Here is an 18575-nt window from a genome sequence, read left to right as displayed (position 1 = left end):
CGATTATTTCAATAAATTTAATATATTTGCTTGTTTTTATGGATTTTCTTCACACTTAAAATGTCTCACTTATCATATACAAATAACCGTTGACTAGACAATTATTTTGAAACAAAAGAATTGTAATTTTGTTCTATTTCTTTCATAAATAGCAGCTGCATTAGTAGTAATTAAACTAATTAATTAATTATAAGAATTATTAATTAATTTATTATTATTATTAATTAATTAAAGTATAATAAAACAATGGTAATGTGAATTTGTAGAAAGTTTTCGAGATAACACCCCCCTTGATGAAATCCTGCGTACGCTACTGAGGTAGGGAATCTTCTCACACTCTGTCCGAAAGGTGCAAAATGCCGGCTTGAAGCACGGTCTAGTGGGAAGTGACGTCACCTAGTGCAGTTCAAAAGCGCCAAGTAAATGATCATTCGAGTTCGCACACGCAGGAATCGACAAATGAAGTCTTCTTTACTAGACTTCTGCATTCGTTGTTCACTTGTTTGAAATCGTGGAAGTCGAAAGTCAGTCTGATGTTTGCTGAAGTTATTCTAATGTGTGAAATTGTAAGTATAAGAACTTTTTAAAACGCTGTGATTTCTATGGTGAAAAAGCGAGTGTTTAAAACGCAGGAAAAACAACGTGCTCTTAATTTTATCTACTGATTGTATTTGTCACTGCAACTTTCGGACACAGCTACTGAGTCGCGTTGGATGAAGAGTTGGGTAGTGGCATATTCGTCTGCTGTAGGGACTGAAACATTTAAATGGAGGGTCGCCAAGCGAAGTGTTGCCAATCTGAATTTTTTATTGCCACATTGACATAGACGTGGATTTTCTGGTGGTGGAGAGGTCTGTGTTTGCAATCCCAAATGACCTGCCGCCACGTTTGCTTGCTTGCGATGAAATCGGTGCAGACGATAAAGAAGTTTTTGGATTTTATACTGTTATTTGTCGATGGTTATATAGACGATGAAATGAATAATACACATTACACATACCTTCTCCCACACGACGATGAATTTCATCTTTGGCGTGAACTTTATATGTTAATCCAGTTCAATAGTCGAAGACATATGCAGTTGAGACTGCCTCATACGTAACTCACTTCTGCGTAATTCCTTCATATACGTAATAGGTCCAGCAAAATATAATTTTAAAACCTCTAAATTATAAACCTTAATTGTACATAATGAATTTTTACGCAATTCTGTGTTATACGTACTAATTTTCATAAAATATACGAGTAGTTGATTTATACGTAACCAAGTTACAGTTTTCAGTTGATACTGGTCGGCCATGGAGAACAGAAAGAGGGAAAGTTAAACGCTGGACCAGAAAGTAAAATTTGTACGGGAAGTGATCGCTAATCCACATGAAACTAAAATTGAAATACCTGCAGATTTAGTCATCGCTTATACCACACTTTGCATTGTCATTAGTAAAAGAAATGTTATTTTAGACGATTTTTTTTTTAAATTGGATACTAAAACTATAAGACTGTAGTGTCTACTGTAGTATTTCAGTAGCAAGGTGTTCACTAATAATGTGGAGAATGTAATGCATTTAAGAATCAAACCTTTAGGTTCGTTAATTTACTACTCTATGACAGAAACAACTTGTATCACGCATATTTTGTTCCTCTAAATAGATACAATTTGTATTTTAATAATGATATGACATGGTATCTAAATCTGTCATGTTGAAACAACAAAGTTGTGGAAAAGTAGCGCAGGGAAAATTCGTTGGGTCGCACGTGCATCCAAAATGGAAGCGTCCCAACATTAAAGCTACTATTGTGCCGATTAGATACAGCCCGGCACGACACGGCACGACACGGCACGGCACGACACGGCACGGCTCGGCACGGCTCGGCACCAGACCAGTTAACAGTTGCAATAGAGTTGAGGCTGAATCACATGGAGCTGGATTTCCTACTGGAGTGCTCTTGTTGGCGCTGGACCGACTACCAGGCTAGAAATGACGGCTTCCAGACTGATTTTTGGCGACCAAACCGTGTTTTAATTGCAACTTGCTTCTCTGTCCGATGTTGTAGTAACAACTAATCAGAGCACACGTTTGGTCATGTGATGATAACCTGTGACTTTGACAAGGTTTTTCTGTGTTTTTTCTTTTAGTGTTGGCTGGCTTTCCTTCATCATTTTCTCACACAACAACACACTGTCCACAGAACAGAAAACAGTTGCACCAGCGTAATCTAGGTGGTGCTGACCGTTCGGGTCGAACGCTTAGGACCGGTTTCAATTCTCGGGGAGGCATTCCGACGATGCGTAGTATACCGAACCGAACTGCGCGCTCACAATGTGATACTTCTCAATTGATTTCTTTAAACAATTTTGTTGCTGATGCAATTTTTTGTCGGTGTGTGCTGTGCGGCGTCAAGTTGTCTTGACCATTCATGTCTGTCTGTATGTAATATGTGTGGGTGGATGTACTGCTTATATGCTAAAAACTAGTTTTCTTTTGGCATTTCAGGCGACAGCGCTGCCGTACAAGGACTCTAGCATTTTGATAATAGCTCCGTGGGCCACGGACGTCCCGAAAGATGTTACCGCCTACACGAGCAGGATGGTGGCCGACAGGGACGCCTACATCATCCTAAAGGGGAACGGGGGGCTCGTCATGGAGGAGTTGTACGTGTGGAACAGAAAGGGGGCGCTGCACAGGCACCAGGTGGGGAGGAAGCCGGAGGGGCAAGGGTGGGAGCTCACCAGGGAGAACATCTGGGACAGGAGGGCGGACATGAACGGGACGCTGATGAGGGTAGCCACGCCAGCCGTAAGTTACTTCCTTTTTGTCTATTTCTGCTTTTTAGGTTGATTTTGTACCTCTTGGACTAACCGCGGAGATAAGAACGAATGACGAAATGCGTTATTGGATAAATGTAATGATACATCCACGGCTTAACCAGGGTTCGAATGTTGGACTTCTACTTGGTATTGCGTCATGCTGACAGGTACGCCAGGAGGAACGGTGTAAACAATTTCCACTTTGATGCAAATATGTATACTAGTATATACTGGTGTTCAAATATACTGCATCATCTAGGCATTTTACTATTTTAACCCGTTTGGGTTCATTCAACTTAAGATATAATCATATCCTAGTTGTAAATGAAGGGTGTTTATAAATTCCAAGTCCATTTTTGTGAAACAGTAGAACGAAACCTTTACCACCCTATCGTATGTTTTTTCGGAATGGTTTATATCACTTCGATGCACTGACATGCCAATAGAGGAGCGGAGGTTCAATCTCCACTGAAATAGTAGTAATAAAAGTAAAGCACAATACACGGAATTTAGCTTTCGTCGTCCACCTCTTTTATAACGCAATATTTAAATCGGAAGCTGACTTTACATTGAGCAATCTAAAACTTCATTAAATTTTAAGCAACGATGTTCACCACCTATCCTAGTAGATAAGAAGCGAGACCTGATTCCGATTTTCCTCGGCAAAACACGATGGATGTGCGGATCCTGGAATTTCTCGGAGGGGATACTGCTCCGACCCCTATTTCGGTCAATTTCGGAGTCTGAGCTGTAAAAAGGGTGTTTCTATGGAAAGTATTTCATTCTCGAAGTTTATAACACTATAAGTGCTGGAAATTTATTGGAAATGTGTAATTTTCATGTCAGAAATTCGATGAATTACTTAAGGGAGAAATAGTGTGTGAAGTTCGAGATATTTTTATAAATGCGCGCGTAGTTCTGCACTGAAATACTGTACCGAAATAATATAATAATAAACCCTCGTATATATCGCCTACGAAAATTGTGTCTGACAAAAACCCTTCCAAAATCCTTTTCTTGGCAGGTGTCAGCTCTGGTAAACGTGAGGCTCATAGTCGTTACGAAGTTCTACAAATCCATCTAACACCCAAGGGTTCTTTCGCTTAGGGGTTTATTACATCCAAGGTACACGCAACAAAGTTAATAACGTTCAGAACCTTAAGAAACTCGTTATGGATGTTGTTGCAATGATTACTCCAGAAACAAAATACTGGGAGCTGTGTGGGGTGGTCACTTGATGAGAATATTCAACAGGATGGTAAAGTTTTCGTTCTATTGTTGAAAAAAACAATAAACACATGGTATTTTTGGTATTTTGAGAAATGAGTTTTTTCACCACATGTGATAATTTATAGATTTGTAATGGTTTTCAAGCTATGGCAGATATATATCAGTATGCTAGGAATTTACAAACTAAACTCGACTGTTAACTATTGACTGTATCTCTGAAGAGATACTACGTTGGGGAACAAAAATTTCTATTGATGAAAAATATAATGGTTTCATCACTATTACATTGTGTTAACACGTGTAAGTAGTGTGAATTAGTTGTTTCAAAATAATACTTGGTACGAGCCCTTTTTTAGCCTCTTTTTTTATCAATTGAATATCAGTTTTTGACATATTTTGACAATTTTTTGTCGATGTTTTAGCGTTTAGCGATGTTTTAGTAAAATTTCCCTTTTTTCCCACTCATACTTGGTACGAATGCCACGATCTTACGTGATATAACTCAACCTATCCTTTTTTTCTTACGATTTTTTTACGATCTTCAGTGATATAACTTAACCTATCATTTTTTTTTATTAGCGCACCGAACTAACTTACTCCGTTTGTTTTAATATTTCAGTATTTTAAAGTTTTCACATATTTTATATAACCTTGTTGATTTTTTTTTTAGTATGTGGCAATTATTTTTTTTACGAATTATTTTTTAAAACTGCTCCGTGACCCTCTCGTTCTTCACGTCGTGGACGAAGGACTTCTCTGCGACCAGGATGACGCTGCATAGAGTATCCTCGGGCAACGGACTGTTGAACTCGCAGACGACCTTGATGTTGGTGCGATCATTGACCACGACCTGCTTTCTCTTAGATGTGTTGATGACGGTCATGGGCCTGCGTGCTTTGAATTCGCTGGGCGCGTAGTACATGTCCACGTTTCCCTCGGTCACGCGTTTGTAAGCCGTGTAAGCTTCGTAAAGTTTGAGGTAATCGTCTTTGGTCATGTCGAGGTTGTAATTCTCGCGCGGGAACACTTCGTTGCGTCCATTCTTGAGATAAACGTTCTTGATCTTGCAGTCGTCGAATTTGCTGGAATCTTTTTCCTGATTGTTATCGCGTCCGGTCTGAAAAAGTACAATGACGAAATCTGGCATGTCGAACTGTATGTTGTTGAACTGCGTCGTCACGTCGAATTCCATGTGACTTCCCGACGCTAACTTCTGCACGCACTGGTAACCGTGAAAGTGAATGGGCACCTGCGGACTTTTTCAAGATCTCATTTTGGATTTTCGAACATAGGTTCTATTCACATTTTACTCACGTATAGGCGTACGTGATGAATCCGCAAACAGATTTTTCCTAAGTATTACCGTTTCCAAGATAATCCCACTTCCGGTCGCCATTTTGGATTTCCGAACATGGGTTCTATTCACATTTTACTCACGTATAGGCGTACGTGATGAATCCGCAAACAGATTTTTCCTAAGTCTTACCGTTTCCAAGATAACCCCACTTCCGGCCGCCATTTTGGATTCCGAACATGGGTTCTATTCACATTTTACTCATGTATAGGCGTACGTGATGAATCCGCAAACAGATTTTTCCTAAGTCTTACCGTTTCCAAGATAACCCCACTTCCGGCCGCCATTTTGGATTTCCGAACATAGGTTCTATTCACATTTTACTCACGTATAGGCGTACGTGATGAATCCGCAAACAGATTTTTCCTAAGTCTTACCGTTTCCAAGATAACCCCACTTCCGGCCGCCATTTTGGATTTCCGAACATAGGTTCTATTCATATTTTACTTACATATAGGCGTACGTGATGAATCCGCAAACAGATTTCTCCTAAGTCCTACCGTTTCCAAGATAACCCCACTTCCGGTCGCCATTTTGGATTTCCGAGCATAGGTTCTATTCATACTTTTTCTCACGTATAGGCGTACGTGATGAATCCGCAAACAGATTTCTCCTAAGTCTTACCGTTTCCAAGATAACTCCACTTCGGGTCGCCATTTTGGATTTCCGAGCATAGGTTCTATTCATATTTTACTTACATATAGGCGTACGTGATGAATCCGCAAACAGATTTCTCCTAAGTCTTACCGTTTCCAAGATAACCCCACTTCCGGTCGCCATTTTGGATTTCCGAGCATAGGTTCTATTCATACTTTTTCTCACGTATAGGCGTACGTGACGAATCCGCAAACAGATTTTTCCTAAGTCTTACCGTTTCCAAGATAACCCCACTTCCGGTCGCCATTTTGGATTTCCGAGCATAGCTTCTATTCATACTTTTACTCACGTATAGGTGTACATGATGAATCACCAAACAGATTTTTCCTAAGTCATGAATTGGAGGATTCTATGACAACCAATATTAATTCTCGTAAGAGAACAGAAAACACACACACACACACACACACACACACAAAAAAACAATACTGTGGTCACTACAACAAATAGTCTTCTTCAACCCCAATCCAACAAACCAAAAAAAATCATCATCCTAACTAGAACCATGTAACTATCTGCCATCTGTTAGAGGTTTTGTGAACTAAGTGGTGCTTTGTTTGTGTGTACAATGCTTTTTGCACTTGGTTATCATCACCTAACATGTTATTAATTGTTTTTTAAAATTAATTACAACTGAAAACTAATAATTAATATTATCTAAAGTTACTAATTAATAGTATACAAGTAATTGATATATTTTTTTTGTTCTTGTTGCTAGTGTTGGGTAATTATAGTTGTTGCAAAAATATAGCTCTCGCGTATGACAGTTTCTGAGTTTTGTTGGGTATATATAGACGAATCGAAATTTTACTTGTTATGTTAAATTGTATGTTAGGGTACATTGTAGGGGAAATCATTGTATATTAGAGCGCTCTTTTGATGATTTGCCTATAACTGCATACAGGCAGCCGTAAATTTAGCATAAAATATCCTGATCCTGTTTCTTCTAGCATGTGCGACGTTTGTTGTGGTGGGCTCATTGGAGGAAATGTGATTCTCCCATGATGTCATCTGACTTACTAGCATATGCGATACGAAGAACAGGTGTGTATGTGGCTTACTAGGATTAGGCTCATGGTAATGAGGTCCTAGTAGCTGAAACGTTGTCGGGGTATTTTGCAAAAATTTTCCTTAAACAGTTAACAAATATAATATATATATATATTTCATTCAGACAGATGGATTTTACGAATATATTTAAAAAAAATAGGTTAGGTAATTGTGTCTTCTACAGCTCGCCAAGCAGGGTGCTCTTGCATAAGCTCTTATCAGTCTGTAAGTCAGCAACAAGCAACCTGCGCTAGAGGTAGATGCTCTTGACATTGTGTGTTCATGAAAAATAAAAGCTTGAGTAAATTTAGCTAGTTTTCGAGTATTTTTTTTTTGTGTTTTCTGATTAGTTAAAAAATACGTAATGTGATGACTCATATCTTCTGATTGCGCGACAAGTTATTACGTAATATTGTGATGACTCATATCTAATGCCCTTCGTTGTATTAACTATAAGGGAGTAAACTATTACAAACAGTGGCGGAGCGTGACCTTTCCAACAGTGTAAGCCTATCATGATGAAGGTTATTTCCCGTTGTGCTTATTTTTGGACTGACATGGTTAATGATTTATCCACACACATCGACCCCCCACCCCCCATTTTTTCAGAACACTTCCCTAGAATTTTTCACCAAATTAAAAATTCTGGATAAATCTCTGGGATTGGTGTTTTCTTTGCTAGGCTGTGTATCTCCTACATTTCAACTGATAAATAAGTCAGTCTTTTTCCTATCACAATGAGTAACGTAACGATAAAAAATATGCAAAGTTAGATAAAATGAACAATAATAATAATAATAATAATAATAATAAAGAAACGGAAACAGAAAAGTGCAGAATACTTTTTACAACCGCATAACCAAGTATCAGCTTCGTACCCTGAATCACAAAATCGGCGCACTTTATTTTTCGTTTCTGTTACTATGCCTGCTAGAGAAGGAAGGGGTGGGCCTACCTACATCCACAAGTTTCTTCTTGGCAGCAAAATCCTTGCTGGATAACGGCGTCTGCACCAAGTTCTCCACCCCACCGCACAATCACACTCGTTTTAATCCATAATGCACTTCACTAACACACAACAGCACAGGACCGACAGTCCACTTTGAATAGATGGAATTCGCAAAAGCAATACCTCGACAACAAGAACGCGGAAACAAAAAGAAACCAGATCCAAAATTGGTCATTGCTCAAAGCAGTGATCTTTCGGACTGTGAGGGGAATATCCCTTTCGGATATAAATAAATTCCCTCCCTTGCCTTAAAATTCCCTATATTTAGTAAAAAAAACAAAAAAAAAACAATATTAATTGTAAAAGAAATGCTCACTAATTGTAGGGACATATTCAGAAATTTCTATCAAAGGACATGTAAGTGCTTTCTTAGGATAATGTAAAAGCAAATCTAGCACCTAAAAGAACATAAACAGGCTTTTCGAACGCTGTTCGAAGAGTGTTTGAAGCACGGACTACGTAATTAATAATATTTGATTCACATTTGACATGAGATTTGTAAAATTGGTTCAATCTTCAGCTTTCATTAACATTTATTTATTTATTTATTAATTTTTGCACTTTTTAGCTCAATTATTACCAGCTGAGTTCATACATAAACGGAAAACAGAGATCTTAATACTTCTGATGTGTATGCTCTCCTACAAGCTAAAAACAGAAACAAGAATTAGGACATCAATGTGTATCTAGTTTTCCCGTATCCCGCTCATTTTTAGGTTTCTCCTTTTTTCCCTTCCTGTTAGATTTTTGCTTCAGAATTCCCTGTTCCTGGAAAAAAACCTCCTTGAAGCACCACCGGCTCAAATTTCCTTTGCCGTCAACCATTCATACCCGACAACGCTGGAGCCCCTCCTCTTGCAGGACCTGTCTCTCGCTGACGCGTATTCAGTGAAGCCAACCTAAGCATAATGGTGCTAAATCTCGCACAAGTTTAAAAAGTCGTTTGTAAGTTTGGGATATAAATAAAACAAGAGGGCCAATTTTCGTTCTGGTTGAATTTTCTCAAACTTTTCACATAGAACGCCGAACCTGGTCGAACCCATGCCGTTGCTTGAACCATTCGAATTTGTATTTATGTTTTTGTTATAAATTAATATTAATAATATGAAAATCACAGAACAATTTAGTAGTATGTAGCACAATTTCGGAGTTTAAAAGACACCATCGATGTCCAGAAGGGACAAGGCAAGGAGACTTCCTGAAAAATGAATGTCAACCATTTTCACACATACAATTTCATTTCAGTCACATCAAATTGTTAATTATTGTAAGGGCGTTGCAGAAAAATGTTAACTTCAAATTGAATTAGTATATTTTAATATACCTAGTTTACCCCAACCCCTAAAAAAAAAAAAAAACTGCTTAATCCTCCCTGGTGGAAATACTGCGGACGTCCATGAACAACACTTTTTCTAAACATGAGGTTTGCAACGCTGCTGTAAGCCTGTGGCCGTAGGTTTACAAACGTAGGGTTTGGCCCGCTCTTCTCCCTATATTCCTTTACTCCTCTTCATCCAGATACGGTAGGCACCGCTCCTTCGCGGTCAGAAATTTGTAAGGCAACGTTCAGAGGGCTTACAGCTTTCCACAAGCAGAAGGCGGGAGATCCCATGTGCCGCCTGGTGCTGAAGTGTTGCAATCTAACAAACAGGATCTCGAAGACTGGTATCGGACCGAGTTGAACTTTGAAGTTTTTACTAATTTTGCCATATAATTTCATACATTTTACTAGAACTAATAAAGTGTAAGCCCGGCTTACACGGCTTACATGGACGCTCCGCGCCTGATTACACAACATGTTGCAACAAGTTATGACGTAATGTGATGAGTCATATCTAACGTGACGTCTTCTGATTGGTTAATTATTACAGGTGTTTTCAATACGGTCCGCGCTTTTATTATAAAAGACGGCATGCACGGCAGATCAGTCAGTCTCGTGAGAGCAGCCGAAGAGTACGGACGTCCTGTCGCAGCGCTCCTCGTTTTTGTAAAAAAATAGGTATTTAACTTTCTTTGAAGCTACATACCATCTATTATTTCAAGTTCAAAGGTGTTTCACGTGGTTTTTCATAGTAATTTCGACCAGATTGAATTTTGACGTGATCCTGCGTTTTCTATTTCACCCCGTAAAATTCTATATACATAAAACATAGCTCAAAATTCTATCGTAATTACAACTATTGTCCTTTAACATATTTTTAAGCTATATTCTATCAATTATCTTAAGTTTGAAAGTATTTTAAGTACTTTTCCTAGAAAATAGAATCTCATTGAATTTTGGGTTGATCGTGCGTTTTTGCATTCCATCCCTCTATAAGAAACATACCTTAAAAAATTTCCATCGTTATATTTATTTTACTTTTTTTTTTGGTTTGTGTGATCTGAGAAAGCATAATGGAATCCACCAGTTTGATCGAATGTGTTACTTGCGAAAAATTAATATCTAAAACTAATATTAGCAAGCACAGGGCAAGATGTAGCGAAACAGGTTCGAGAATTAATCGTTCGTTACCTTCTAAGTCTTGTGCTCGATGCGGAAAAATGATCAGCATTGCAAATTTAAGTAAACACCTCAAAATTTGCAAACCATCGACCGGACAAGCATCGAAAAGGAAAATCGATAATTCAGAAACGGAAGCTTCCACCTCCAAGCAAATTAAATTATCTGCATTTTCTGCATTCAACGACCAACTCCAGGATTTTTCAATTAAGTCAGAACCAGGTCGTGACATCCTTAGTTTCTTGGATGAAACGAAAACATCTGTACTAAATATTTTAAAAGATAAACTTGAAAACAACTCTATAAAAGTATACGTTGTTCTGTTTTCCGAATACGAAAAAGTCGGTGGCACAACGAGTATTTTTTATCATCGTACAAAAAACCAGACTCTTTATTTTGCTGACGTCGAAAATTTGGACAACTTCTATTATAAAGTTACCAACGAGCTGGTTAAGAAACATGACGATTTCGAGGCTAAAGGGTCGGGATGGTCTCTGTGTGGAAGTCCTCACACGTTAACCGTTTACGTGAACCAATTCTCGCCTCTTCGCGCTTCCAGCTACGTTCCTCTTCCACCGAACATTCAACACAAGAGGGCTGTGTTAAATATACAGAACAGCGATAACAAGTGTTTCCTTTGGTGTATATTGGCAGCACTGCATCCTGTTTATTGCAAAAATAATCCACAGTGGGTTGGACATTACAAACAATACGAGTCCGAGTTTGAAAGTGTAATGTCTGGCATCGAATTCCCGGTGACATTGTCGGATATAACAAAGTTTGAAAATCGTGCAGGAAAACTCATCGCTATTAATGTATATTCCTTCACGTCAGATAAATATCTCGTGCATCCCGCCAGGATAAGCGATGTCGACGATGATGATGCTCGTGTGATTAATCTTCTTCTAATTTCAAACGACAGTGTTCACCATTACTGTCTGATTCGTTCACTATCACGTTTGGTCAGAAGTCAAACTACCAAGCATGCAAACCACATCGAAGTTTGCCCAAGGTGTTTGACCACGTTCGACGATCAAAAACAACCCAATTATCGAAAATACACCGGACGTCAGATTGCTATCGAGAAACTTGCCGAACATAAAATTTATTGCGGTGACAACAGACCGACTCGCATGTTGATGCCGAAATCAAAAGAGGTCGAAGAATTTAGGATTCATAAGGCATTGTTGGAACATCCCGCAATCATCATTGCTGATTTTGAGTCTTTTCTCAAACCGTTGTCGTACTGCGAACCAGACCCCGAACTTTCTTCCACAACACCGTATCAGTTGCACGAAGCCTCGAGTTTCGGATATGTTGTCGTGCGACAGGATAGGATAGATGAACCGTATGTTTAAAGAGGACCAGACGCAATCAAACATTTCTTTGAAAAGATGGTTGAAGAGGTTGAGACCATTGGCAGCCTCTTACGCGAATCGAAACCAATGCTTCCATTATCCAGGGATGAACTTCAATCTCACAATAACATTGAAACGTGTCCGGTGTGCGACCAACGTTTCACCGACGAGAACCGGAAAGTATTTCACCATAATCACTTCACCGGAAACTACATCGGTGGAATCTGTAACACGTGTAATCTAAAGATCCAAAAACCTACCTTTGTCCCCATATACCTTCATAATGGCAGCGGTTACGACTTCCATCTCTTAATTCGGAATCTTGGATATGATAGACAAAAAATAAATATTCTAGCAGAGAATGAAGAAAGGTACATCAGTGTCAGCAAGCGAGTATTGATTCCGGGAACAAACGAAACTGTGGAGATGAGATTTTTAGATTCTTACATATTTTTATCTGCGAGCTTGGACGCTCTTGCCAGCAAACTTTCGGCTGAACAATTTAGAATAACGAGAGCTAATTTTCCCACCGTAGACATAGAAATGATTAGACGTAAAGGTATTTATCCTTACGAATATGTTAGTGATAATTCTAAATTTAACGACGACACTCTTCCACCTCAAAAAGAATTTTACAGTCGACTCAGAGAGAAAGGAATCACGGACGATGAATACGAACACGCGCAACGGATGTGGGACAAATTAGGATGTAGGACACTCGGCGATTATCACGATGCCTACTTAAAACTGGACGTGACGATACTCGCGGATGTTTTTCAAGCATTCAGGAAAACGTCGGCGAATATTTACAAATTAGATCCTGCATATTTTTACGGTCTCTCGGGCTTAGCGTGGTCTGCCATGTTATTACAGACAAAAATAAAACTCGAATTGATACCGGACGTGGACATGTTATATTTTATCGAGAGGGGGATACGAGGTGGAATGGTGCAATGCGTACAGAGACATGCAAAAGCAAATAACGTTCACATGACAGAAGAATACGATCCTAACGAACAATCGAAATACATATTTTATGTGGATGCAAATAATTTATACGGACATGCTATGATACAAAAACTTCCTTACGGCGGGTTCGAATGGGTGGATACCACTTCCATTAACATTAATAATTTCAACGACTGTGAATTTGGCTTGTTTATAGAGGTGGACCTCGAATTCCCCGACCATCTACACGATTACTTCAAAGATCTACCTCCTGCACCCGAACTAAAATGTTCGCCTGATTCAAATCAACGTAAGCTTCTGTTAACATTGGATAGGAAAGAGAGATACGTTCTCCATTACAAAAATCTTCAATTCTTAATTGAGAAGGGAGTTCAAGTAATAAATGTGAGAAGAATAATGAAATTCAAACATTCCGAGTGGTTAAAACCTTACATTGAAAAAAATACGTATCATAGAACACGCGCCACGTCAGATTTAGATAAAGATTTTTTTAAACTCATGAATAATGCTGTCTACGGAAAAACAATGGAGAATGTCAGGAAGCACGTGGACGTGAGATTAGTTCCCGATTCAAATAAATGTAGAAAATTGATAGCATCGCCGACATTCAAATCACGAAATATATATGATGAAAACCTGGCCCTGTTTGTGATGGATAAAAAAATAATCAAGTTCAACAAACCAATCTACGTGGGGGCGACGGTTTTGGATTTATCTAAACTGCATATGTTTGAATTTCATTATAATGTCATGAATCCCTTCTATAATGAAAATATAACACTTTTGTACACGGACACGGACAGTTTTATTTATTCCGTACAGACATCTGACCTCTACAACAATTTGAAACAACCGAAAATGATTGATCATTTCGACACATCTTCCTTCCCTCAACCAAACAGATTTGATCTCCCTTCTCGCAATAAAAAAGTGCTTGGTAAAATGAAGGATGAATGCAACGGAGAAATCATTCTGGAGTTCGCCGGCTTACGTTCCAAAATGTATGTGGTGAAAACAGAAACCAGCATCACCAAAAAAGCCAAAGGTGTTGGTAAAAATACCGTGAAAAACAAGCTTGTGTTCGAGGATTACATCAATTGCCTCTATTCACAGTCGAGGATTCTACGTTTGGAGACAAGGATACAAAGCGTAGACCACGTGCTTACCACAAACAAAGTTAGGAAAGTAGCATTAGATCCGCATGACGATAAAAGATGTATTTTGTCTTGTGGAATCCACACGTTGCCTTGGGGACACTATCGTTTAGAAATTAGTAAAAATTGTAGGCAATGCAAATGAAAAAAAATAAACTTAAATAACTATAACTTAAATAAAAAAACAACTTTAACTGTCTCACATACACAATAAATAACTAGCAAGGACAATGAATCTCTTTGGTTTCCGAAAGCAAATAATGGAAACTGTACACCGCACGACAGATCATGAATTTCTACCTTCCGTGTTAACTAAACTCAACGGTCTGTTGATCATTCACCTCAACAGCATTTGGACAAAATTGGATGAGGACGTGGGTAAAACCTTTTACGTCTTCAATAACAATTTACATTTTTACGAAATTCCGATCGACGGGAAACTTCGGATCACCGTGAATCCGGAGAACGCAGGGCGAAAAATCAAAATTTCTACCGGCAAGAACATTTTTCGAATGAAGCACGACAAAATTCTTTCTAACATGGCGTACGATGTTTCTGCAGGCGATTATCTTTACGTTCAACTCCTCGGAGATTACGACAAACTCATTCCTCTCTTCGTAGAATTACGAATCACCTATCCTATTATAAATAACCGTTAACAAAAAAAAAATGCCTAACGACATTTTCGGCCACACCAAGCGTGTAGACCACGCAGAAGAGATTCTCATGTTGGACGTTCGAATTAAAAAGTTGAGGAGCGATTTGATCGCTTTGCAGGACACCTTAAACAAAAGTTTAGAGTCGGAGATCGCTACGCTCCAAACGCAATGTCTCGACCCCATTCTGAAAATCGATTCCGAACTGAAGACGCTCATAAAAAATTATGTTGACGTACCTTCTTACGACAACGTTCAAAATATACAGTTGAGCGTTGATTCGCTTCAAAATGATTTGCTAAAATTGCAGCAATTTCAATCGAAAAATGAAGATTTGGAAAAATTGAAACTCGAAATCGAAGAACGAACTTCCGCAATCGAAAAGAATTTCTCTGAACTTCAAACCGTCGTGAACAATATCGACGTGGAACGCTTGCTTGTCGTCGTTTCCAAATTACAAGAAGAATTCACCGGCACGTTGGAAGAAATTAAATCCAAGTTACAGACTTTGGAAGATACAATGACGAACCTACCATCGTCGGACGAACTGCAGGTCATCGGCAAGAGCGTCGCGAACATAAAAATTCAATTGGAGGCCTATCAAGATTTCGAACACATTCAAACCACCATCGCTACGCTTCAGGCGTCTCTGGAGTTGATCAACGAAGAAATTAAAAATATTCACGCTGAAGCGAGCGCGTTGACGAGCATTCAAGACACGTTGAGCACGGTTCGGCAGAAGATTGAATATTTGGAAAATTTGAACGTCGAATCCAATCTTGCTCATTTTCATCACGTGCTGGACAACATACAGGGTGACCTGGAATCGTTACGGACGAGCGTGCCTTCGAGCGAAGATTTGGAAAAATTGAAAACGGCGGTGACGGCACTATCCGAATCGAGCGACGTCAAAAGTTCGTTGAGCGATCTCGAGAGTAGGGTGGCCAATCTCCCCACCTCAAAAGAATTGCACGCTTTGAAAAGGAACATATCACGTATGCTGAAACGACTAGAAACGGAAACGGCAAACGTGGAACAGATTCGAGACGAAATCAGTTCGCTGGTGTCGACGCTGCCCACTTCGCAGAGCGTCGCCGACCTTCACACGCAGTTTACCGAGATGCGAAGCATCGTGAACGATCTTACCGAGAAGAGCTCGAAATTGAATCAAGTCGAGAACCTTCAGAACATTGTCGTCAACATCAGAGATCAAGTTGGAGTGCTGGAATCCACGCAGGAATCGACGCTGGCCTCTTTCGGTGCCAAGTTGCAAGAACTGAACGAAAACTACAAGCAGTTGAACGTGGAAGTGAAAATCAAACCGTCGTTTTCTGCCGTAACGGATACCATAGTCGAGCATTTGCTGCCCATCGAAAATAAACTCGGACACGTTCACAGTAATCTGCTCGGCGTCGACACTAAATTCGCCAAATTGTTCACCTTGCAAGCCATCGAAATCAACAGCGTACCCAATCAACGGAGAATCTCCACGTTCGTCGAAGGTAACAAACTGTACATGTTACATCCTTATCATCCGTACTACAAGTTTCTCCTCGATGGCACGATTCAGATAAACGAATTTTCGTACTGGTCTCACGGCAGAAAAGCTAGCGTCCCCACCATGACCTTAATATCGAATCGTGGTGTCCAGAAAGCAGGAAACATTCCTCTGGCACGTTGGAACGAAACGCACAACATATATGAAATACACGAAGACGAAGATCTTACCGTTTTCGACGTGAGTGCCGGCGATAAGCTGATCATTCAAAACACAGGTGAGGTGCCACCCTCTTTGAATCCCATCACGCTGGTGCTTCTCTTCAAACGTAATCTCTAAAAAAAATGTCTAGGCAAGCCATCGTCGAAGAATTGCATAAACCTGCACGCCGCAACTACGAACGTTTGGCGGTGGTAACCAAGGGCATCGACGATCTTTGGCAAAGTGACCTCGTGGAGATGAGCAGCGGCAACTTAAAAAATGTACATATATCGAACAAGGGCAACAAGTACCTCCTCACCGTCATAGACACATTTTCGAAATTCGCATGGGCTCTACCTTTGAAAGCCAAAACGGGAACGTGCGTCACGGAAGCATTCAAATTAATTTTTCGCGAAAGCGGCAGACGACCTCGGTTTTTGCAAACGGACAACGGTAAAGAATTTTACAACGCCGTATTCCAAAAGTTTATTCAAAAACATGACATTCGACATTATTCGACCTTCAGTCACATCAAAGCCAGCATCGTGGAAAGATTTAATCGAACCTTGAAAACACACATGTGGAAACGATTCACGCTTAGGGGAAATTACAAGTGGGTCGACATCCTGCCGGAATTCATCGACACCTATAATGATACGGTACACAGAACGATAGGCATGAAGCCAGCTGACGTTACGAAATCTGACGAGCAGCGTTTAATTTCTACCGTTTACTGTCCAAAGTACACTCCCACGACTACCAAGAAATCAAAATTCAAAATTGGAGACCAGGTGAGGATCAGCAAATTCAAACGCACCTTCGAGAAGGGATTCACAAAAAATTGGAGCACGGAAATTTTTACGGTGGTTCGAGTTTTACCCGGAAACCGACACACGTATATAATAAAAGATAGTAGCGGCGAGATTTTGAAAGGAAGATTTTACGAAGAGGAACTCTCTAAAACGAAACACCCCGACACGTACCTCATCGAAAAGGTTTTGCGTAGGAAAGGTGACAAATTGTTTGTCAAATGGCTGGGACTTCCGGAAAAGAGTTGGATCGACGCGAACGAGGTGATTTTGTGAGTACGTGGAACGTGGTGAAGCGTCTACCGGATTCGGAAAGTCAAACGAAAAAAAAGAACGGCGAGTTGCTTCCCGACAGCATCCGCTGTCTAATCGTAGGTCCTTCAGGGTGTGGGAAAACGACACTGCTCGTGGACAATTTTCTCCTCGCACCGAATTGGTTAGATTGGAAGAACAGGTACCTGTACGTGTTCTCGAAAAGTTTGGAGCAATCCAAATACCAGCAACTGACGAAACTGTACGATGGTCTGGACATTGCAAAGTTCGCATCTGAAATCATTCCACTGGACGATTGTCTCGAGAATTCAGTCGTTGTGTTCGACGACATGATCCTGGAAAATCAAAATGAAATTCGCAACTTTTTCACGCAAGGTCGTCACAAAGGAATGGATTGCTTTTACCTAGCTCAAACGTTTTCCAAAATTCCAAAACAGTTACTACGCGACAACGCTAATTTCATATGTTTGTTTCGTCAAGATCACACCAACCTCAAGCACGCGTACGATGACTACGTAGGCGGAGACATGAACTACAATCAATTTTCGGAACGCTGCTCTTCTTGCTGGAACAGTGACGATTTCGGATTCGCGACGATCCACATGACGAGGAAACCCAACGACGGAAAATACAGAAACAAAATCAACGACTTTCTAAACGTTTAAACGTTGTGAGAAACGACGTGTATAAATAACGTTATGACGAAACGAAAAATCGAAGACGAAAATCTTAAGCTTCGCGATTACCTCGCGAAACGCTTCAAAGGTTGGAAAAACGGGTCGCCGCACTGGGCACCACCATCGCCATGAACACGAAACAAAAACTTGGGTGGGGTATATAAATAACATAGAGTAAAAAAAAAATAACAACATGTCTCGTATAACTTATTTGCCGCCCGAGCTACTATGTAAAATATTTAAACACGCAGTAAACGGAGATTGTGAGGATGTACATAAACTTGTAATCATAGCAAGAACGACGCCGGAATTTCACATCCCATGTGAAATGGTTCTCAAGGACCATCTTCGGGAGATCAGCGGCCTGAGGT

The 18575-nt window shown here is 39.9% G+C and overlaps 1 protein-coding gene across 1 annotated transcript in view; it reads left to right on the top strand.

The window, feature by feature from the left end:
- The window catches only part of LOC145996798 (glutamate receptor 2-like), a 79358-nt gene that overhangs the window by 13544 nt on the left and 47239 nt on the right, over positions 1-18575 (top strand). The window contains exon 3 of the mRNA XM_083133329.1: positions 2496-2798. Within this exon, the coding sequence (XP_082989455.1) occupies positions 2496-2798 (303 nt within the window). The remainder of the gene's footprint in view (positions 1-2495; positions 2799-18575) is intronic.

The sequence above is a fragment of the Lepisma saccharinum genome, chromosome 13 (assembly GCF_977018435.1).
Source record: "Lepisma saccharinum chromosome 13, izLepSacc3.1, whole genome shotgun sequence".
Classification (NCBI taxonomy): Eukaryota; Metazoa; Arthropoda; class Insecta; order Zygentoma; family Lepismatidae; genus Lepisma; species Lepisma saccharinum.
Note: the sequence above shows the minus strand (reverse complement) of the source record. Positions and strands in the feature narration are given on the sequence as shown.